Source organism: Harpegnathos saltator, unplaced genomic scaffold (genome assembly GCF_003227715.2).
Source record: "Harpegnathos saltator strain DR-91 unplaced genomic scaffold, Hsal_v8.6 scaffold101, whole genome shotgun sequence".
In the NCBI taxonomy this organism is placed as follows: Eukaryota; Metazoa; Arthropoda; class Insecta; order Hymenoptera; family Formicidae; genus Harpegnathos; species Harpegnathos saltator.
The window spans coordinates 857,107-880,120 of record NW_020229875.1 but is presented as its reverse complement, the minus strand read 5'-3'; the positions used below and the strand labels follow the sequence as shown (position 1 = coordinate 880,120).

Here is a 23,014-nt window from a genome sequence, read left to right as displayed (position 1 = left end):
AAACCTGTTGATCAAAGCCGCGGAGTTGATTGATAAGTACAAAGTGATAACTTTTATCAGCCGCGAAGACGCGTTCGGAGAAAGATAGCTAATGCGATCTGTCTCGTCTCGCGACGTATCTCGCGAAAGTGAGGGAAACTTTTCGTCCGAGTGTGTCGATGATGCGACGCGGTGGAAATGCTGGAAATACGTCGGAAGCTGTCACCGAGCGAAGCGGATACGACGAATACGGGAGGATGCGAAATATACAATATATCTTACTCTTCGACGTTTGTTCCCGAGTGACACGTACGTTATTACGGGCGTCCAAAATTATTAGCGAAGCAACGTGAATTCCGTCACGCGCGGTGTACACATCAATACATGTCTGATAATTATCGATCAATATCCTTCATAAACTAGGATACTTCCAAAGTCTCCATAATTCATGGACGTACTCCCGGGTATCGCGCCGCCATTTCTAAGACGTCCGTCCCCGTCCCTCTTTCGAAGACGCTATCGCATTATTTACTCCTCATTATCGTCCTTAAATCACCCCGTCGCTCCGGGGAGACTCGAAACTGCCATTACCTCTCTTTAATCGGCAAATAATAAAAATCAGTCCGGTGCTTCAAGGCGCGCGATGGCTTCTCAATAAAGACATTGTCCGCGGAGCAAATTCTTATCCATTAAAAGGCGTTGTCGTCGTCGCCGTGTCGTCGTCGTCGTCCTCGGTGAGAACAGAACGCGCGCGCCATCCCCTTCTCATCTGCCCGAGACAAGGGGGACGAACGAACAAGGACCAAGGATACGACGTCGACAAGAGGAGGAACGGGATCGGAGATTATCGGCGCCCGGGATTACAACGGGCTCGAAGGCTTCGAAGCAAACGATTTCCTCGCGCGCGCGCGGGGGGAGGGAGGTACGAGGGAGCTAGGGACGGTAAAGAGGACAGAGGAACGGCGGACTGGTGGTTGAAGGCGACGGAAAAGGAGGAGTGGTTGTTATTGGCTCTAAGGAGGATACTTATTGAACTCTTAGCGGCGTTTTTATCACTCCTTTCTCACGCGCGCGCCGCTTTAAGTGTTTTTGGCTTTGTTTAAGGGTTCGTGTACATCCGCTCACCCCTCCACCCCCTCCTCCACCCTATCGGCCCATCGTTTTCGCCTCTCTCGCATTATACACTCTTAACAGGTCACGCTTCCTCCCATCCGCCCAGCCGCGCTCCTTTTCCTTTACCACGAGATTTTTACGGGCTCGACCTCCTTGCACAGCGCTTCGTAAACCACGCAAAGTGCACGGCACTAAAGGGTGCAACTACCACTTAGGCTCTTCCTGACCACTTCCGGAGGGGGGGGGGAAAAAGGCTTCGAGTAGCGGCGGATAACTGCTATTCTATATTACCTCTCGAAGATTTATCGACTTGGCCACTTGTATGCGCCCTGTTCGATTCGCCATTTAATCTGCATACCCTTTCTCTATCACTCGAAACGTGCGAGGTGAGCGAGGTATCTCAGAATAATAACGGTGATGCACCGCTGTGTTATCGTTATTATCTCTGGATTAATCGTTGTTTGCAATGTTCTCTGGAGACATTCTTTGGAGACTTTGCCTCAGAGTGACGAAAAAGTATAAAAAATATTGAAACTGCTTTCTCTCTCTCTCTCTCTCTCTCTCTCTCCCCCTCTCTCTCTCTTTCTCTCTTCCTCTTTTTCTCTCGCTCGCCCAACGACGCTATGCACGCCGGACGCAGACATATCATTCTCACTGTTACTGCGCGAACTTACAAATTAATTAAGTGCACGCTATTAATCGACTTTAATTGCGCATCTGCGAGCAGCGCGCAACGATTCGACATATCTCGCGCGCTCGCGCGCGCAACACTCTATTCCTAGACGAAACAAAACGCAGAAGCACGGAGGAGCGTCGGGCGTCTACAAGACGGCGGTAGTTTATTAGGCCAAATATTCGGCGGTAAAACTGAAGGATGACCGTCATTATCTCCATTCATCCGCGTCGCGCGGCAGCTGCGCGGCGTTGCAGCTCATGATTGCGGCGGGCAACCGAACGAACGAACGAACGAACGAACGAACGAACGAACGAGAGAGCGGGCGGCTCGCCCGCCTCTCCCCCCGGAGACGCTTTACGCGCTCATCGCGAGGCTATTTTTGCCGGCAGCGAGAAGCCGCGAGAGCTCGCGAACGCCCCTCCCCCGTCCCCCGGGTTATTTTACCCTCCCGATAAATATACGATAATGTTATCTCGCGCGGGGGTACGCCGCGCCGCCCGGCCGAGATCGCGGCCCGGCGAATTGTAATAAAAGGTCCGCGCGCGTCGCCATCGTCGGCATTCCGACGTTTTAACGACCCGGACGAGCGGACGAAAGTCCCGACATGTCGCTCTCGTTGCCGGCGCGAGGTCCCGACGCGACACGTCGCGCGCTCATCGTTACTAAATATATATCGAGATGCGCCTATTCGACCACGTGAACGCGCGCGACGCCCGAGCGCCGTGAGGCCGCCGAGGGCCCGGGGTTACGGAGGGGGCGGGGTTACGCTTTTCCAAATTGACTTTGTTATCTATTTCGATGGCTGATCGCATGATGCATCATTAGTTGCACGTTTACTACTTATAGCACGGAGTGAGAGTTCGCGTGGTGATTCCGCAGCGCGCACCGCTGCGCTGGAGTAATTTGAAACGTTTATCGCGAATCTAGGTCCTGATCGTTTATCTGTCTCTCTCTCTCTCTCTCGCTCGCTCGCTCGCTCGCTCGCGGGAAAAATGCCACGCGAGTTGCGGAACGGCTTAACCGAATTCATTACTCGCCGCTCGTGGGCCGATCATGCTCTCCAGCTAATCTTCCAGTGGGATTCGCCATGCGAAATCTACGGACACACGCGTCTGCTTCTAATTTACCAATTTATTTAATTCCGGGCTAAAAATATAAGCGTGACATTAAACAAGGTCGCGTGCGAGGAGGACGTTGCTTCGGCTCGACGTTATAAACAACGCTGCGACCGTACGTTCCGTACACGGCGAGAGAACGTGTTATGATTTCTTTCGAACCTTCCCGAAAGAATTTTGGGAATAAACCATCTCGGTAGAGATGATATCTCGCTAAAGAATCCCTCTCCTCCTCCCCCCCCCCCCGCCCCAGTAGCAGACTCCGGTTCGTAAAATATAAATAGCGCATGCGGGATGGAAGAGTAATAGTAAATTACGGCGGAATGTCGATATGTTTGTGGATTAGAGAAGCGCGCGCTGCGGTGACCTCCGCCAGAAAATTCCGACCGCGCGTACAGAGAAAACAACGAGGAGAGAGAGAGAGAGAGAGAGAGAGAGAGAGAGCCGGTCCGCAGGCTGTGATCGTCGATCAAACAGCTCGGTTGAAAAACACGCAAATCGAGGGCCCGGCCGACGACAGCATTAATAAAACAGGGGTGAGTGTCAGGCATGCGTGCGGTGTGCGAGCGTGATTGCGTGGAACGGAGCGGCACAGGCGGACGAAGAAAGAGAGAGACGGACGACAAACCGCCAAATGCGGATATCGAACACGGGTAGCAACGTTAGTCATTCACTTGGACGTGCCGCAGCTCACGCGTGTCTGCGCGCGGAAATCGCGCGCTAACATACACACGCGGTGGTTTCGCGCGCTGCAACAAGCCGCGTTAAGCCGCACTATCGCGCGAGCGCGCGCGATAGCGCGGCCCGATTTTATCAATCCTGTCGTGAGCCGTCTGTTGTTTGCCTTCTCATTGCGGCAACGGTATCTCGTTACCTGCAGCGTGTCGATATTAATAACAGAGAGCCGAGACGTGTATCCGGAAGGAAAGAACCGCGAAGGAAAGTTGCCGCGCGCTCGCGAGCACCCGGTGATCGCTTTTTCCGCGATCCCGGAGACTGAACGTCGGCTGAAATTCGCCGCGACGCGGGGAAAGCCGCCGGTGATTCGAAACGCCCGGTACGTGATCGTGCGAGAACCCGCTCAGCCAGCGCAATCGCCATTGCGCGAGGACACACGGCAGAATAACATTTTAGCGGAAGGTTTCGAGAGGCTGCTTGCTGCGAGAGATCCAACTCACCTCTTTGTCTTTGGCCTGCAGCTCCTGCTCGAGGTTGCTGTTGGGCGTCCTCCTGGGATTGCTGGCATCGTGCACTTGCTGTTGATCGTTCCCCTGCGGAGGTTGAGACAATTGGTGCCCTTCAGTCTTGGAATTGCTGTCATTCGCCGCGGCGAGTTGTTCCTTTAGCGCGGATACTTCTTTCTCCGCCAAAGTCGCTCTCTGATAACACAAGAAAAGAGAATAATCGGTATATCTCTCATGAGCGACGGCAATCACTTCGGCAATTTGCAGTACTTAGCGCGGTCGACCCGATGAGAAGAGACCGCCGACTCGAGCTCGCGATTCCCCTTTTTAATCTCATCCGCTCGATCAAATCCGCGCGATACACGAGGCCCTCGTCTTGCGTTCAATCGCAATGCGACGTCATTAGCGTTTGCGAGACACCGTATCGGAACAAGCGTGGCGCTTGTCGTCAGGTCGATACGACCTGAGTGCATCATGCAACTTTCTCACTCACGTGGACACTCTCGTAAGAAGTCGCTTTCAAGATTCATTAATAGAAAAACGGCGAATCTTGCCGTTGCCCCTTCGCCCCGTCCAACAGTGACAAAGGACAGCCTTCGACAGTAGAATGTAAGTAGTGTGCAATCGGCACGCTTATACACACCTCCAGAGATGTTTAATTCCGCGATGCAGTCGGAGAGTTAACGGCACAGACGATTATGGCTCACGGCTTGCGCTCCGTGTAAATTTCTCACGGCGGCGACGGCGACGGCGACGGCGGCGGCGGCGGTCCCGATCGTTAAATTACCGTCGCGGAACCGTGCGACGCGAAATCAATCAATTCCCGCCGACTGCACCTAATTTCGCGGTTGCGAAAAGCCGGCAAAAATAGAAACGACGGCACCGCGCGCGGCCGCCGCGCGAGACCGCTTCGTTATTCTCAGCGCAGGAAATAGCGGAGCGCGCGGCGCTTTCTTAAATCATGAGCACACATCGTGTCGCTCGTGCTCCGTGAGCTAGCTCCGTGAGTCCTTTTCTCTTTTTACGTTAGCGTAATTCGGGATGGCGCGCGGCCTGATGACTTCTCGCGTGCTACGTGGGCAGTCAGCCGTGCGACACGGTCCGCGTGAGACATTTACACGGCGCTCGCGGAAATTAACGAATGCGCCAATGGGCGATCGCCAATATGATCCTTCTCCTCTTCTCCTTCTCTTCTCGCCTTTTCTTTTCTTTCCCAATTGCGGAGATACATCCGTCACACGATCCGTCTTCCATCCGCCCGCGGCGCGGCGCGGCGCGGCGCGGCGTCTCGACGTTTTTCTCGCGCGGATTCGCGGCGTTCGTTGACACGCGCGGTGTAAACATAGTCGACGGCGCGGCGCGGCGTTTCAGTCACAATAATTAGGCTGCACACACGTTGCACGGGCGTGCGTTTCTGCCGAGAGACCGCTCTCGTGCATACCAGCGCGTAAAAGCAGCCCGCCGAGCGAAGGTGCGCGCAGCCCCTTGGCGCGCGGGACGGCGGAGGGGCCATTAACGACGGAATACTTTCGGCAGGTGCGTCTACTACCTTTGCTAGATCTGGAGCAAAGCGCCCGTTAATTAGCACGCGCTGAGCGACGTTACGACCGCGATGTTACCTTTTGGCGCCGACAGTCGAGCATGAACGACTGTCTCGAGCGCGTCGGAGACGTGTGACTCGAGCGGGAGCGGAGGCTTCTCTTAAATTACACTCCCGATCGGCAAGGGAAAAGAAAGAGAGAGAGAGAGAGAGAGAGGGAGGCGAGGGGGGGGAGAGAGAAGGGGAAGAGTCCCGCGTTGATACGAAAATAACGAAGGTATCGCCAGCGGCGAGCGGATTACCTTTTTCACAAACTTTCCCCATAAAGCATCTAATAAATATTGTTCGCCGCTCCGTTATTCCGGCTTGGATATTAATTATAGCAGCTTTTACATTCAAAGTAGCCCGTCGTCCCTTCCTCTCTCGGGCCGGCCTATCCCTCCGCTATATTCGCGACGTGTACACGCCGGATAGTTACCCTCCCGCACTTGTAATTCTTGTCCTCTTGCGCGACTCTTTCGTCCCTCTTTCTCTCTCTCTCTCTCTCTCTCTCTCTCTCTCTCTTTCTCTCTCTCTGTTTCCTCTCTTTTCCCCAATGTCCGCTTTATCCGTGTTCGCGGTGGTCCCGATAGGAAGGCGCCCAGGAAGGGATTCGGGATCGATTGCCCGAATCAAACAGGTTATACCGCTTCTGCACCGCACACCGCATCGAATCGGCAACCGGACTTGTTTCTACAATTGAACAATTGAACGTCGATGGCGCGACCGACGGTCATACATCAATTCGTTAGCATCCGTGTTACCCCGGCGATCCCGATTAATTATTGCCCAACTAGCGATTCGCTGTCTTCTCCTAAATTACAATTCGCGCGTGATCTACAGTGTGTGTGTGTGTGTGTGCGCGCGCGCGTGAAGCACGTGAAGGTGAATGAAAAGTCCCACGCGTATTTGATTGTATGAAACACACAAGCGACGGAGGGGGAAGGGGAGCGATAGACGTTGATCCGCAACGTGCGTTTTTCCTGGGGTTCCTCTCTTCCCAGCTTACGTAAACACGAATACTCGAGTGACGTGCGTGTGTGTATTATCGATGTGTATCGATCTGTCAATGTGTGACGTCTTATGAGACGCACATATGGCGTCGCGATCGGCAAATGGTCAGGAGAGGTGAGGACGAGCGTGAAACATGGACGGAGTCGGAGACAAGGGGGTGAGAGAGGGAGGGGGAGAGGGAAAAAGAGAGAGAGAGAGAGAGAGAGAGAGAGAGAGAGAAGGAGAGGCAGAAGCAGCAGGCTACGGCAGGCAAGTAATGACCCATTGTTTCCTGCAAAAAGCCTTGACGATGTTATCGATAATTGCGAAATGATACGGGAAGCATAAATACATATCCGAGAGCGAGCCGTAATATACGGCTGTTCCAATGGCGGATGCGTATCGATAGCTGCCGTCTGGTAGCATCCTGCGTATTTGTCACGTGGACACACGTCAGGAAACGCTCATGTGACGACGGGGGAAACCCCGAGGACTTGTGAGGCTGATTGAGAGAGGATCGAGAGACGAGATCGCCGATAACGATCGCCCGGGCGCGCGCGGGTCGTTACATTAGCAGCGGAAGTTGTTGGAGGATAATGGTTTTCTTCGAACGTGCCGACCGATCGCGCGCGCGCGCGAGAGATTCGAGCGGAAAAAGATTCGTTGTCGACGATAACTTGGCGAAGCGCCGAACGAGTGTATCGCGTCGATGCATCTCGTTATTATCGGCCGCTAAGTACTCGCCATCGTAAACAAAGTGCCGACGGCGATGCAAAAACGGCCATCGCTATTTCGCAATGAAACTACGTCGAGCGGCCGATTCGAATTCCTCCCGCCTTGTGCGCGCTCGCGTCGCCGGAAGTAACGTAGATGACGCAGCAGCGGTCGTTTGTAGAAAAAAGTGTCATGACGCGAGTGTCACACTATGAGCGCACTGAGTTATTAGTCTTTACTGAGGAACGATGCGCACGAGTTCAATCCTTCGATGTTTAGCGTCGAGCGACTCGTCACCCAAGCCAGGTGAAATATTGCCATTTGATTTGTCATTTGAAAAACTCTCTCTCTCTCTCTCTCTCTCTCTCTCTCTCCGGAGTTACACACGGGAGCCTATCGAGCGTGTATTCGAGCGGCCGTTGATGAGATTCCGAATATTTCGAGACGGATAGTAATGATACCATTAGTAACGAGATCGCGATATCGAGCATAATAGACCAGCGGTCGTATAATGCGAGCGGAGGAACTTTACATTGTCCTATAGCGAGAACATGAATATCCCCGTTATAGTTTCGTAGAACAATCGATCGCCTTCAACGTGACTGATGTCCGCTAAAAACTGACGTGGTTCGGTTCGGTTCGGTTCTCTGTCTATACATCGAATCGCGCTCGCTCCGACCGAGGGAACGCGCTGCGTCTCCTAGGCCGTGTGCGGCCTGGCCTGGCTTGGCCTGGCCGTGGCGATATTTTACCGTCGAATTCGTAATTACTTTAATTGGCCCCAGATGCTAATTAATGACCTAAACATATGCCGCGTTATATAGATCCGGCAGCCGATAGGGCAAACCTATACGCCGCGCGTTACCCCGCAGCGATCGCAGCCATCGGGGTGAGAACGCATGTGTTTGTCATTACATGCGCTACGGCGATTTTATCGCTTCTGAATAACATCCTCCGCCACCCGCCGCCGCCTCCCGCCCGCCCTTCCGCCCTGCACCTTCTGCATCGGACCCGGAAAGCGTCGATCGACGAATTACAAAGTGCCCCCCGGTTTTTAATATCGCCGTCCCGTTGAGAGAGCAGAAGCGCCCGTTAAATCACCAATGGCTTTCCGACTGGTCATTCAGTTGCAACGTCGCGATTGATTTCATCGATTCAGCGAGCATATCGAGCTTGAGAATGGTGAGAGAGAATCGCGTAGCTTCGAATTAACGTAAATTACTCGAAGAATTCACTCCTTTTTGTCAACGTCGAGGAACAAAATGACAAATTTGCCGTTCACGCTCATCGCTCGCGGCGAACGGTAAAAGTCATGTTAACGGAAACGGAAATTTATCGCCGGCAGCGGCAGCGGCTGCTGCGATCCGCGAAGACTCGCGGAATTGACAAACGGAACGTAACAAAGTACTCGCAGCGGGTTTCATGGCACCATCGAATTACTTCGTTACAGACGTACGTCGAGCCGCTCTCCCGCGACTATCATTACGAGATGCTACTGGCAGCAGCCGCCGTTTCGATTCGATCGTCCGACAGCATCGATTACACCGACCGCCTTGCAGCCTTGCAGCCCCGAGGAGGCAAGGTGGGCGTCGCGATGTGCGCCGGCACTTCGATCGAGTCGATCGCCGTTGCTGTCAAGTCGAGGCGTTTCGTCCCTCCCGACCTCGACGCTCGTCTTACACCCCGTTTGCAAATTGACGGTTATCCGACTTCCATGGTGCCCAGCCGCGCTGATCGATCGGCAATTCACCGATTTGGCATGGAGGAGGGAATCCGCCGACTTCCTGCACGCCGCGCTCGGGCAAGAACTCCCCGGGATTACCCTCCTCCGCCTGCGCCTACACGGTCACGCATTTCGCGCGATTGCCGCTCTATTCGCGGACGAAAGTCGAAAGAATCGATCCCCGACTCGCCTTGTATAATGACTCGCTGGCAAATACGATGAGTGTCTTGCACCATGACCGACTCGTTACACAGCCGTGGCTGGTTGCTTCCAGCTGTCCATCGCTTTCCGCAACCATCGACGAGAGAGAGAGAGAGAGAGAGAGAGAGAGAGAGAGAAAACACACAGAAGATGCAGCTGAAAATAACAGACCGCAAGTGTCAGCGGAAAGCGATAATCCGTTGACTGATGTCAGTCCAAGATCGACCGCTGGGGCGTGTATTAATCTTTGCCGAGTCAATCTCAGGTATAATCCGAGAGTCAGATTTTTCGGCTCCAACCGTCTTCCTCCTTTCTCATCTTCCTCACTCGGGAGCGTCGGGAGGAGGAAGATTGAGAGTGGCAAAAAACGACTCTTTCGGTCGACTCGACCGACGCTTGACGGTGAGTCAAGTTTACGGAGTCATTACGGAGTCTCAAGGTTCGACCGCGAAGGAAGCGAAAGATTTTCGGATCCGACGGATTACGACGAGAAATCTCGGCTCTTCGCTCGTAGCTCGTTAGGCAAGTTTTACGCGTACGCGAGTCGCCTTTGCTGCGATGCGATTTCGTGCGTTAGCCGCGGCTATCCGTGTCTCTGTACGATGAAAAGGCACAGCCGCGCGTAGGTCGACGCAGATATGACCGGCACTTGACCCGCTCGAGCGTCGAGCATTCTTTGTGCACCGCACGCCGAATAGATCACGCGCCTTTGCCCCGCGCGCGCGCGCGCTCTTTGCTTCTATTTTTACCCGCGCGCGCGCAGCGCCACTCTTCGACGCCGCTCTTTTTCGTTTTTCCCGCTCCGTTGTTTGCCCGCCGCCGCGCCGCGCCGCGCCGCGCCGGTTGACTAACGCGAGCGGTACGGGGAATTCCGAGACGCGAAACGGAATCGCGAATTGTTCGTTCGCGCCCGAGCGATCGCTTGATCACGGAGCATAAATCTCGCCAGACGAATAATGAGCAGGATAATGAGCGCAATAAAACGTCGCAGACGGCGGGAGACCGCGTCGTAAGACGCACGGGCAGGTACAATACGCGCAGACAGGGCGGGGGAGGGGGGGAGTATAAGCGTCGCTCCGGAGGAGAAACGCCGTCGGAGAATAGGGACACATTGTGCGCGATTATCGAATTAATATATTCGAGTGATTACTCTCGCGAGATAAAGAGAGAACATTCGGCGATACTTCGCGCGCGAACCAGCGCGCGCGTTTATGAGCCGCAAGCTCGGCCGTTATTCGTCGCGAGGGAAAAGTAAATCGTTTTCTGTCCGCCACATTAAAGATGTATTAAAGATATTAGCTTACCTCCTCCTCCTCCTCCTCCTCGCTGCCCCTCCGAAAACCCGCGACTGACGAATAACGCGCGCTCAATCGTCCTTTCGATCGTCGCTTCTCGCATGGCGATGACGAACGAACGATCGTGAGAGCTTCGGCACGCGGCGGCAGGAAGAAATTTACGCGCGAGTGCCCGGTAATAAACGCAATGTCGCCTGTGACTTGTCTGCTTGTACGACGAGCGAGATCACGAGGATCACGTCGCGTCCGCAGGACGAGACGTCGCCGATGAAACTGCGTGACCCGCATTTCGCTTGTCTGTCGACCGTATCTGAACGTTCATTAAAAGTATACCGATATTTTCGCGACAGTTCGGACGAGTTAAAGTTACAGTCGATCGATAGGTCGCTGGTCGATCGCGCGTCGCGCCGACGGTGGCGGCGGCGGCGGCGGCGGCGTCGCGGCGACGAGTGTGTAATCGCGGTTGTCCACGAAAACCCCTCGCGCGTTCGCCGGCATTACGGGTGGCAGGGACGAAGCGGGGCAAACAAACAAAGAAAGAGCAGCAGAGGAGAAGAGGGTGATACAGAGGGGGGGGGAGAGGGAGAGAAAGAGTGCCTTACACCAGGCGCCTTTATAATCTTCCACAAGGTGACGGAGAAGGAGAACGCAGCGACAAGAAGGGGGGCGGCGCGGGGGGCGAGGGTGCGCGCGGATCAGCCGTTTATGACTACCGGCGCTGTTATATTTTTTTTTACAGGCAGGACGCGTCGAGAGGGGCGGGGAGGGCGGGGGAGACCGCGGGAGACGCCCGCGATATTTCAAATTTTCTCATTATACCACGAGGTGCGAATGATCTCCCTCTCCCTCCATTTCTCTCCTCCCTCTCGTCCCTCTCTCATTCTCTCTTAATCTCTCCGCCGCGTTCTCTCCGTTTCTCCATTTCGTCCCGCATCGCGCGGCCGCCTCCTTCTATCCTCCCGCTCTATCCCTATCTAGCGCAAGTCCTCCGCACCGCCGATACAACGTGGCGTCATTCTACCCCCAATCACCTCCCCACGGTCCCCCTCTTCAATCTCACACCAACCAGCCATCAGAGCTGAACCCCTCTTGTATTTATTATTAAGATATCGATCGGCTCTAAGCCCCGGCACATAGTGCAATATGCGGCTGGCAACGCGGGAGACATACACGAAGTCGCAGAGGAGAAGACCGAACAACTCCTTGCGACTGCCCTCACCGCCGCCCTCCCCTCCGCTTCCTCTGCTCTCGTGCTGCCTTCAGTCAGAGAGTCATTCTCGTTGACTGCCGCCTAACCATGTGTGCGAGCATCAGCAGCGAAGAGAGCGTGTGACTTCTCGACTTTGAGGGAACATGTTAGATATGGGCGATGGCATTTCACCACCCCTCAATCAATATCCCGCGCGTAATTAAAAAGGATGCAGCGAGAATCTCGCGCTGTATAGACTCGCGTTAGACTCGTACCGCGATAAGAAGCGGAGGGAGAGAACGAAGAGTAAAGAAAAGCAGACGGTGTAAAGTATGCGATCGATGCGGCGGAGAGCCACGAATTTCTAGAAAATTACAGGAAACGCGCTAGCTGGAAGAGGCAACAGGATATCTATACGATATCTATACGCGCACAGCACACAAACAAGAGACTCCGCGTACGAGGATCCTCGCAGAAGGATCCGTGAATCGTGGGGCAATAAACGCATGCGCCTATTGTTTCAACAACGACACTTTCCCGAGGGTCGTTGACCGTTCTCTTTGCTTAGAACACACGCATGTGCACGCCGGCCCTTAATAGCTAAGGACAATCCTCCATGTGTGGCGCAGGGCGCAGGTTCCCACGTGCACCGACGATTCCTAACGACGAGACGATGCAACCCGTTACGTGGGGATCCGGGGAGGGGGAGGAGGGAAAAGAGAGAGAGAGAGAGAGAGAGAGAGAGAGAACGAGCTTGCCGGGGACAAATAGAGAAGACCGTCGCTCGATATGGACGCATCAGGACGGCAATATTTAAGAAATGTCAATATGTCACGTCGGAGCGCGGGGGTGTCGGTTGAAGGGTTTCGAACGGAAGTCGGGAACAGATAATGTACCGGCGGCTGCGCGCGGAAACCAATGCCTCGAGGCATTGGTTAAAAAATAAAGGAGCGTCTTTGATGTTCCCCGTTGTCCTAATGAAAAATTAAAGCCCTTTCTTAAACATCATTAGACACGAGGACTCTTTCAAGTTCCTAGCCACCCCGCCTAGCCACCCCTATGTGCCCCATCCCCTCCCTCCTCGCCTCATCCTTGGTCCTTTTTCCCTTTCACTTGCGAGACATGCCCGAAGCGTCCAATCACGGGCTTCTTGTTTTGAATCCGCATTGTCGTCTCGCCGATGTCTCGATGCCGCGAGTCCGGTGACTGCCGAAAATACGCCGTAAACACTCTAATCCGCGCCTTCGGCCGAGATCGATAACGTTGTTACATCCGTCGCACCCCGCCCTCCCCCTCCCCCTCCCCCCAGACGTCCGTATCTCTAATACACTTGCAGTCGCCATTGAGTTCTAATTCAACGTATCTGCATAGTATCATTACATGTATAGCGGCGTTGTGCGCCGCGCAGAGATACGCAAGCTATATATTTGCAAAGTGACGTAAGTCAAGTCGCCCGAAACAGAAAGTGTACATATAAGGTGTGGATATTAATCGATTCTCGATGCGTACAGCTATTTCGAGCGAAGTACGCCTACCTGGACACATTTAATGTTTCGTCTGCGCGAGTTTCTCTCACACAGGGTGAATAATTTGCGCGAAGAGACACGGGAGGCTGCGAGAGAAGAGAGAATTTACTATAATTGCATCGACTTTCTCGAAATTATTTATCGCTCGCGCGTCTTGCCTTATAAATTGTCGAAAAAGTGTCATTTTTATTCTCAGCAATGAAACGACTGCTACTTCCTGCACTGGATTCAATTTAACGAGCAATGTAAACGTCCGGCTGTAATATAGTATCTGAAAACGCTTCTCGTGTCTCCGCTTGCAACGTTGTAGCAAGCTATATCGGTGTCCTCGGAATGCATAAGCGCGGCAGCGGCAACGAAACAGGACCGGATATCTTCTCACGCGCGCTGCACTAATAAATCATGATGGCAGCGGAAAAAAAGATCGGTGATCATCTGCCAAGGAGGAGTGAGAGCGGCAGAAAATACGGAGCGATCCACGAGGGGGATCTTTCTTTCCAGCAGCGTTCTGGGGACGCGTCGGCGTTGATTTCCTCTGCCAACGCAAGAGGAACAAAAAGCGCGGCCCCGCTCGGTGACGTTCTCCTTTTATCGGCTGCCGAAACCAAACTTAGTTTCGAGAGAGGCAAAAAGCCACGTTTTGCGCTCTCGTTAATATTGTTCATTTGCTTAATCGCTCAAAGTTAAGCTCTCGCCGCTACAATTCTATATTATAACTTTAATCTCGTTCGCGAGTTGTCTCTCGGAAGTTAATCGACAAAATAACAAAGCTGACTCTCCTTTCTTCCCTTAAAAGATTTATGTCTCTTCGTTTTTCTTTTTCTCTGATTGGCTACTTTGATCTCGATGCTAGTGTGATTGCGATTGCGTGTGTGGCCGCCATTGCGGAGGAATTATGCACTCTGACGGTCTTGAAAATTTTACAAAGTGATAATATTAATAATATTAAAATTGCGATACAGAGAGAATGTGAAATTAACGCACACACAACATACACTACTACTCCCTCGATTTGATATTCAGAAAATCGATCTTTCTCCATGAAAAACTGATTTTTAAAATCCTTTAAGTCCTTTTCTGCTCGAGTTTTATACAAATCGGTTCTTTTCGTTCTCAATAGAGAATCAAGTTTCGATCCGTTGATGTATCTATGATTCATCAATGTCTCGTTTATTGAAAGGATTCAACTGCGTCGGCGTTGGAAAGAATCGACCTGCACGAAAGTCGAGCGGGAAAGACTCGATTGAAAATCGTTCCTTCGAAGAGATCGATTTTCTCGAAAATCGAGTCGAGATCGCCAATCTCGCTATTCTCGAACACACCTCGCCAGGTCACGTGGCCGCGAGAGCAAGACATATTTGTATACGAAAGTACACGGAGCGTCCTTCAGTCTTTGATGCGCCGCGCTGGTAAATAGATCGGGACACGCCGCGCGCGATCCCCGATTTTCCGAATCGAGCGCGTTCCGAGCGTGCGTGAGACGTGTTGCTTTACTTCGCGTGTGTTGTGCCACGATCATTTGGAGCGACGACAGTATTCCGAATTTTCTCAAGGTGATTAGCACTTTTCATTTCTATAATCCGAAGGAGAGACATTCCCGGAGTCTCCCCGTTCTCGACGTGTGCGGTTCACATCCTTTTCCACACGACTAACCGGAAAACTTGCTTTTTGTTCCAGACTCCGTTGGAGTTTACGGCCATATGGTGGATGCGGTTCCCGAGAGTTTCGGCGGAGGCGCGAGTGCCGCGCCGGAGGATCCGGCTCGGGCCAAGCGGGGTCGGCTCGAAGGTATGTTTCTGGATTTCCCGTACTCTTGCGCTGAATCCTTCGCGACGTAATTCCAAGCGGAAAAAGGAAAAAAATAATTGCGCCGTGCGATCAACATCCGCGCTCGCATCCGCCGCACGCGCGCGTCCTTTCTTCTGTTTGTTTACTACGCCAGACTAACAGCCAGTATCTAACGGACGACTTTTTGCTTCCAGATCTGTAGCAGAACGCGGCCGACCTTGAGTTCCCGGTATCTCGGTGAGTCACAAACAGATATATTATACGTGGTGGTTTGTTGACAATTGATTAATATAATTGTGCGAGAATGAACCGTCGCGGGCGATACACGCGCGCTGTATATTACACCGCACCGGAATGCATCACGAGACTTTGCTGAGCGCGTTCGCTCGCGTGGAGAGGGGCTTGATGTCCACATATACGTGAGAAGGACGTAGGCGGTAGCCAGGACAGACGCCATAAATATCGGGGCGTTCTTATATTTTCATCACAGCCATCATTAAAATTTATGTTATGATCAGAAGTGCGCGTATATATCAAAGGACGCGTTCCGCCGCGGCGGCGGCGGCGGCGGCGACGTCGTTCGCTGTGAAAAAGAGGGAGAGATGCGCGCCGAAGAAGGGGTGGGTGGTGAGCCTGAAAGAGGGGTAGGTGGTAATATTGTAATCTATGTGTGGAAGAACGCGGGAAGAGAAACAGAGGAGAGATGAAAAAGTAGCTTGAATGGCAGGCACCCCGTTGTAAGGGGTAGTTTTCGGTCGGGGCAGCACGCCGAGCAGCAAGGCGGCGGGGGTTGCGCGCGCGCGCGCGCGCGCAGGGCGAGAGACGCGGAGAAAAGAGGAGTGAGAAGGGTGCCGAACGGAAACAATGACGTCTATACTAAATCCCTGTTCTTCTTTTTTCCACCCCCGCGCCACCTCTAGTCCCCGCGTCGCTATCACTCTCTCTCTCTCTCTCTCTCTCTCTCCCCCCCCTTCCTCCCACCCTCTCTCCCTCTCACGCGCGCACGCTCGCTTCTCCCGCCTTTTTTTTGCTTTTCTCTTTTTTTACCTCCCTGTCTCTGCACCCTCGGGGTGCCATTAGACCCCCACGGCGGCCCCATAAAAATATAGCCCGTATTGTGCTCGCTGCTCAGGTACCCCGATATTCCCGCGCACTAAAAGTAACCTACTGTCTCCCGCGCTCGCGGAGAACGTATATCCGCACGCGCGCACGTGTCTAGTTAGAAGGCATCGACGGCTCCGACGCGGATCGGAGGCAATCGTTCGTGAATTGCGCTTGCGCTTTAATCAGTTTTTTAATTGCGTGTAATCAGTCGGCCGGACGGAGCGTCCAGTTGGCGCTGCGGCCGTGTGTCGCCCGCCATCTCATAATAATATTTTACGCGTGTTCTTTCTGTTTTTTTTTTAACAAAAAGCAACGAACATCGAGCGTGGTCCGCAGCATCGCCGCGCCGCCGGTGGTGTCGCATACGCGGCAGCGCTGCCGATAATTCTGCGACAATATGCGCGCGAAATTACCAGTCTTGATAATTGTACGTCGTAATAACGCGCGGAATCTATAAATATGCCCATTCGCGGTGATAACGAATACGTGGCCCGATGATGATGATGATGATGATGATGATGATGAGGACGACCACGACCGAATATTGTTTCATGTTCCGTTAATTGGCGCGTAATTGAAAAAGGAACGAAACACGGAGTTCCATCTCGATAAGAAGGATATACTTTTGGCGTCATTATATTCTTCATGCCGGCGAGGCATGAATTCCCCGCTAAGTTACGGCTCGCGCTTACGCGTGGAATACCGCGAGCTCGCGGAATCCTTCGGGCGTGAAATAAATCCGGCGATCCGCGGTAACGCACCAGCAGAGCGCAGAATCTCAGAGACCGGCGTGTTGTAGAGTTCGATCGGCAGCCGAACAAACGTGGAAGAGGGTGGTGTGAAGAGGGGTTAGGGGGCGGGAGAGGGGGGGGGTGGAGGAGGAGGAGGGAACAACAACAAAATAGAGCGCGACGCAAAAACCAGCGCGAGCATCTGAACGACCGGGCGGCGGCGTGATCAGTCGGCTCAGGACAGATCACAAAGATGATTCGCTTTTGGCGGAGGGCCATTGTCGTCCGTTGGACCGAGCAGAATCGAAATGGCAAACGGTAACTCGATTGCTCGGCCTGCACACGGATTGCGAATTATTTCTCCTGTGGTGGCGTGCTCATTCCGCGGCCAAACAATCGTGATCGATTCATGCAAATTTCAACAATCGTCCTACCCCCTCCGTCCTCCCTCTTTCCCTTTCCCAGCCGCCCTTGCCCCCGCGGCCCTGCATTCACCATCCCTTTGCTGATTCCGTCGCGCCGTATATCGAGTCCTCTATTGTCCGGAGCGAAATTCGTTTCTGTACGGCACGAGCCTCGAGTGTTTTCCTGGCTACACGTGCGGTCGATCGGCTAACTCGCTAACTCCTCTTCTTTCGCAAAAAAAAAAAAAAGGGCCCCGCGCACAATCGCGGTTCCGAAGCTCGAATCAGAGTCAACGCGCGAGAAGTAATTTCGGGGATGATTAAGTGACGGCGCGGGGACGGGCTTTCGGTTTGGAATTTTTGCGCCGCGTAATTTAGCATTTCTAACGGCCCCCCGTGGCGTTGCTTTTCTTCGCGGGCAAGGGGATGTTGCTACACCGAGCACGTCCAACGGCCGTTTCCAAAGTGAGAGAGCGAGCTCTCGAGGTGAGTTCCTCGAGCTGGCTTGCCGCACGCTTTTAGACCCGGGCTGTTCTCAAAGCGCAAATTCGCCGGATGCACGACGAGCTCGATGCGCCTCTGCCTCTGCTACCGGAATGTGACTCATCGTAATCGCATATAGTCGCGCGTATCGGCAACACACATACGTCACTATCGTAGGGTATCATTAAGAACACGACATTACGAGATTCGTCTCTTGCTCGCGGTCGCAGCCAACTTTCTCGATTAAATGTGTCTCCTGTCTAACAACGTCACACGCCGGTGCCTGTAATTGAGCTCTCTCGCGGAATGAAAACGCGCGAACTAATCACTGCCGTTACCGCGTAATCAAACTTTATAATACCCCGGGAGAAATAAAGAAAAATAAATCGAGTCTTAACGGGTTAATAAACGTCTTCTCTCCCTCCATCGACTCCCTCATTCCGTCCGCTCGTTACCTATCCCAGCCTCGTTCCTCCCCGCGGCCCCCTCCGTCCACACCTCCCCGACACCCGCTCTCCACCCCCCCTGCCCCTCCCGCCGCGGCGCACCCCGGCTCGCTCATCCTCCTCGCACTTTTGACGCTTCGTCCTGGAAATCCTTTGATTCTCATCTTTTCGGGAGGCTTGGAAACGTCGATGCGCCTCCTGCATGAAAAGGGGTTCCTCCCAGGACGTCCCCTGATTGGGACGATAAAAGAGGCCCCCAACTAAGCGTGGAAAGGGTAAAGAGGGAGGGAGGTAAAACACTAATTAGTTATCAAAGGGCGAGGAAGGGTTTGGTGACAAAATAGTAGATCCTGGAATGAGGAGCCCGCGCGCACCCTCTTCCACCGTCTAACCCGCCCGACACCCCTCTTTTCCGCCGTTCGTCTAGCGGATACACCACCACCATCACCGCCACTATAACCCCCCGTCCCCCTCCGCCGCCCCCCCCTCAGCTCGCCTCCGCCCCTAAGCCACGCTCTATCGGCTCCTCGTTCCGGCTACGCCGCGCGCGCTTCCACTAGCACCCATCCAACACCTCCGCGCCCTCCCCTCGCGCTCCGCCGAAGCCACCCTCGTTCCCTTCTCTCTATCGCGTTCTGTCTTTGGATGGCATCTCCCACAGTGTCTTAATACTCTCGGGAGGACGGCCCTGTATTGATTTTCGAATCATTAATTCTACGTCTAATCAGAACTTGTGCCAGATATGTGTATATATACACACATATATATATATATATATATATTTACACACGCGCGCGCGCACATACGCACACGCGTGTGTACGTACACGTATAAGTCTGTACACATTGGGGCGCCGGCTGATGGTGCCAACGATACCGGCGGGTGGAAGCCGTGCTTGCTCTTGACTGGTACGTCAAACTCCGGGCGCACGAGTGCATGTCGATATACGCTGACAGATTTGTGCCGACGAGTACAGGTGATTCATAAGTAGGAGAGAGCGGCGCGGCGGTGCGCGCGGCCCGGCCGCGATTCAGGGGAGTCTACTCGGGCGCCGAGAGTCGAGGGAAGTCGCGCTGATATGCGCGTCTTAGCGACGCACGCGGCATGTGCCGCGCGTCGATATCACGCCGAACTGAACGGGAGATGTGGCATTCTCGGTTATATAAGATATGACGAGAGACAAGTCGCCGTAATCTAGGTGCGTTTAATCGGGCGTTTTTAATCAGTTCGCAGCCCACAGCCAAGCAACGAGTCGGCATTGACGTCGCTTCGCGCGCGCGCGCGGAAATGTACAATTAGAAAAGGCGTTTCCGCCGTGCGCGGAGCTCTTGGCTCCGTCGGTGCGGAATTTATGTGGCGAATTAGACGGCAGGTTTATTCGACATTGACGACACGTGAGAAATTACGGGTACTTCCCCGACGCCGACGGACCGCTTCGCGCGCGGACCTTTTCACCTCCCCAAATAATGTGACTCGCGCGCCTCCGCGCAGAGCGAGCGAGCGAGAGAGAGAGAGAGAGAGACAGGGAGGAAGAAACGTTAGGAAAACACTTTTCAAAGCGCCGAGCGTTTGATTTGTATTCTTTGGGCGCGTTTGTGCCGGAGATCAAAGCCACGTCGAATTTGTGGATTCGGCCAGAAGTGAAAGACGAGTCGCCACACACGTGACTCACCGGCCGTCGACGATTCTTGATTCGCCAAGTACATGCGGCGGGTGTCGCGCGTTAGCCGACGCTCGATTTCTTCCCGATGGCGCCGCGATAATTTTACGGCATCGTGAAATCTATCGGAAGAACGATTCCCGGAACGGATCATCCGCCGGCGCAAATAGGGCTAATTATAGCGATGACTAACGCTCAACAGTGAGCCCGGCGTAGGTGACGGTCTCTCTCGCGCGGAGCTTTCGATTCGACGCGATTCTCCAATTGTCTTGCAATTAATCAAGAGAGCGCGACTCCGAGAGACGGGTGGGGTGGGGGGGTGGGGAGGGCGATAGATGGTAATAAAAATTAATCGCTGACCCGGTATCTGCGAAGCTTGCGGCGGAGAAGAAAGAAAGAAAGAGAGCTTTCTCCTCGCAGAGAGCTTTCGTTCGCTCGATGAGAGCGAATCATGAATTGCGTTACTTTATTATCGGCGAATTAATTGTATCGATTTATCAGTCAATTAGATACGCGCGAGTCAACAGGGCAAGAGCCGTGCGAGTATCGCGTGCGATACTGGAAGGTGTATATATAATTTAATGTATTAGCGCGCGCGCGCGCGCGCGCGAAATGATCGAATTTCCGTGCACGGATAATGTATAACGAAACGCATCAAGTTTCGCGATTGCAACCCGGTGCAAAAGTCGATGGAAATATTTTAATAGGATCGTCAGCGACTTTATTAACATTGCGCTGTCCCCGGCGGGACGTTTTATCTCGCGAAAGAGAAAACGGCTCGAAAGCGAATTAATTCGATCGCCACGCTGCGCGGCCGGCATCTATGCGCCACTCTCCATAACAGATCACATTAAAATTCATTCGTACGGATAATACTAATTAACCGGAGAGATCGGGAACTCCCCGTAGGAGTTTCCGCGACGATTACCGACCCGGCCGCGTAAGAACGGGCGTTACGCGCCTAACAGTGGAAAATTGCCAATTTTCCCGATAATGAAAACTCCCGTCGCGGTTAATTCAATTCCCTTAATTTCTCCGCGCATTGAATTTTCTCTCGAAGAGCTTAGACCGCGCGCACACTGCCGCGGCGAAGATTACGATTGGAAATGTTACGATTGAAATCACCCGGCCCGCGCCAGGCGAGCGCGCGCGCCTTGCTAAAGGAAATTTCGTTCATTCGCTCGTTATTGCGCACGCCGGATAAATTACAAGGCGATTGCCCGGGCCGCGATGTCGCGAAATCGCTAGTTACCGCGCGCGCGCGCGCGCGCGCCATGTAATTTCTCAATTCAATCTTGCGTCGCCGAGGTGGCGTCACGTTGCGTGGCGAATCGGTCCTCCCGTTCGTGTGTTCGTCTCGCGCGTTCGCGCGAGAGAAAAAATTACGCACTGTGAAATTAGGCGCGGACACGTCGATAGATAAGATTACGCAAACGTCGGCTGTTCGGCGCGCAATTCCTCCAGGAGCACAGGAGGAGTGTGATCCGCTCGGACATTTTATCCCTCTCCCCCTCTCGGTCTCCTCCCGGTCGCGATAGCGATGCTTCTTTTTTCCGCTTACACGAGAATAATTTTCTCTTGAATCATAGCTCTAACCGTATTCGATGACTCGTCTTGCGGAACTGATTTATTACCGGCCAAGATAAAGCCATCTCCAAATGATATTGACGTAAGACAAGTCCCCCCACTCTTTTTTTCTTCTATTTAATAACCGTGAACGTAAACTGAGGGCGTCAGGGAGCGATTTATGATTGTTTCGATAACGGAACGTCGCCATTGCTGAGATACGGGAGAATTATAATATCTATTCCTGATGATATACACACAAACACACACACACACACACACACACACACACTTTCCGCTGATTCTATCCGCCGTGTTGGTTACCGCCGTCGTAGCTTTGTACGCGCAAAATTATTTCGCACTGGACGCGACTTATTTCTGCTTTGTTTAAACTCTGTAGAAGCGACGAAAAGAGGCGAAACATTCACGGGTTTTCTTATTATGCATAGCGAAACATCGAATCAATCGTCACCGTGCATCGTGTAACGGCTGACGCAAGCCGATAGGACGTTTTGAATAAGCGATCTCTGTGAATACACCAATAAAATAGTCCTCGTCAATAAAATTGTCCTCGAAGTTTCCATCGATTCGAACAAAATTTCTTGTAGCCGGCAAAAGCGGGACTGTCTCATTAAATCGCAATAAACGCTCGGCAATGATCGGTCCGCGTCGTCTACGATAAACTATTCAAGTATGTTAACGTCGGTCACGACGCGAACAAAGAAACATTAATTTTGCACGGACTATGTACCTGTCGGTCGAATTAATCAATCAGTTAGTCATCGCTGCAGCTGTCGCGTCAGTTCAATATGCATTAACACATATACATATGTAATTTACACGCATACAGTTTCCTTACTTATTTGAATACTGCATCAAGACTGAGCAATGAGAATAATTTTAATCAAATTTTTTTTGGCAAAGAAAAAAGAATACACAATCAAGTGTTTCGCGCTAAACCGCGCGGGCGATATCTGCGCGTTGGCCGCGCTCTCGCGATATTTGAAATTCTTTATATCTCGCGGTAATCTAACGGGTGAAGTTTGCCGAGCGCGATACCGATGTGTTGAATCAATGTTATCTACCGGGGACCGTTGTTCTTGAGATTTGGACACGCTCGTGTATTAACAGACTGTCACGTGGCGCGTTCAGCTATCTTCGGTAGGATTTTCATAATTGTCCGCGCTCCGACCCGAAAATGATCGTTTGTCGCACTTCGTAATCCGCCTCTCTCTCTCAACGTCCAATCGTGCTACTGCCAGCCCCCCGCAGCTCTTCGTTATCGCCGAGAAAGGCGAATTCGGATCGTGAACGTGATTCGAATTCCAATTCGATTGGTCGCACCTGCAGGCGGCTCGCCGCCGTGTCAATCATGTGCGCGCTCGCGCGCTCCCGCACGCGCGTTATCAATTGATTGAATATTTCGTCTTGGCGACGCCGCCGAGCGTTTGCAAGCGCGGAAAACGATCAATTATACGCGCGAGTGTATCAAACGCGCGTCGCGAACACGCGCGCGATACGCACTTCGGAGCGGCGGATCGGGAA

At 53.1% G+C, this 23,014-nt stretch overlaps 1 protein-coding gene across 4 annotated transcripts in view; it reads right to left on the bottom strand.

Moving 5' to 3' along the window:
* Window positions 1-23,014, bottom strand: part of cut (homeobox protein, cut) — a 147,776-nt gene that overhangs the window by 64,766 nt on the left and 59,996 nt on the right. For all 4 annotated transcript variants that reach the window (XM_025298420.1, XM_025298429.1, XM_025298421.1 and 1 more), the window contains exon 3: window positions 4,062-4,262. In XM_025298420.1, coding sequence (XP_025154205.1) covers window positions 4,062-4,262 — 201 coding nt within the window. The remainder of the gene's footprint in view (window positions 1-4,061; window positions 4,263-23,014) is intronic.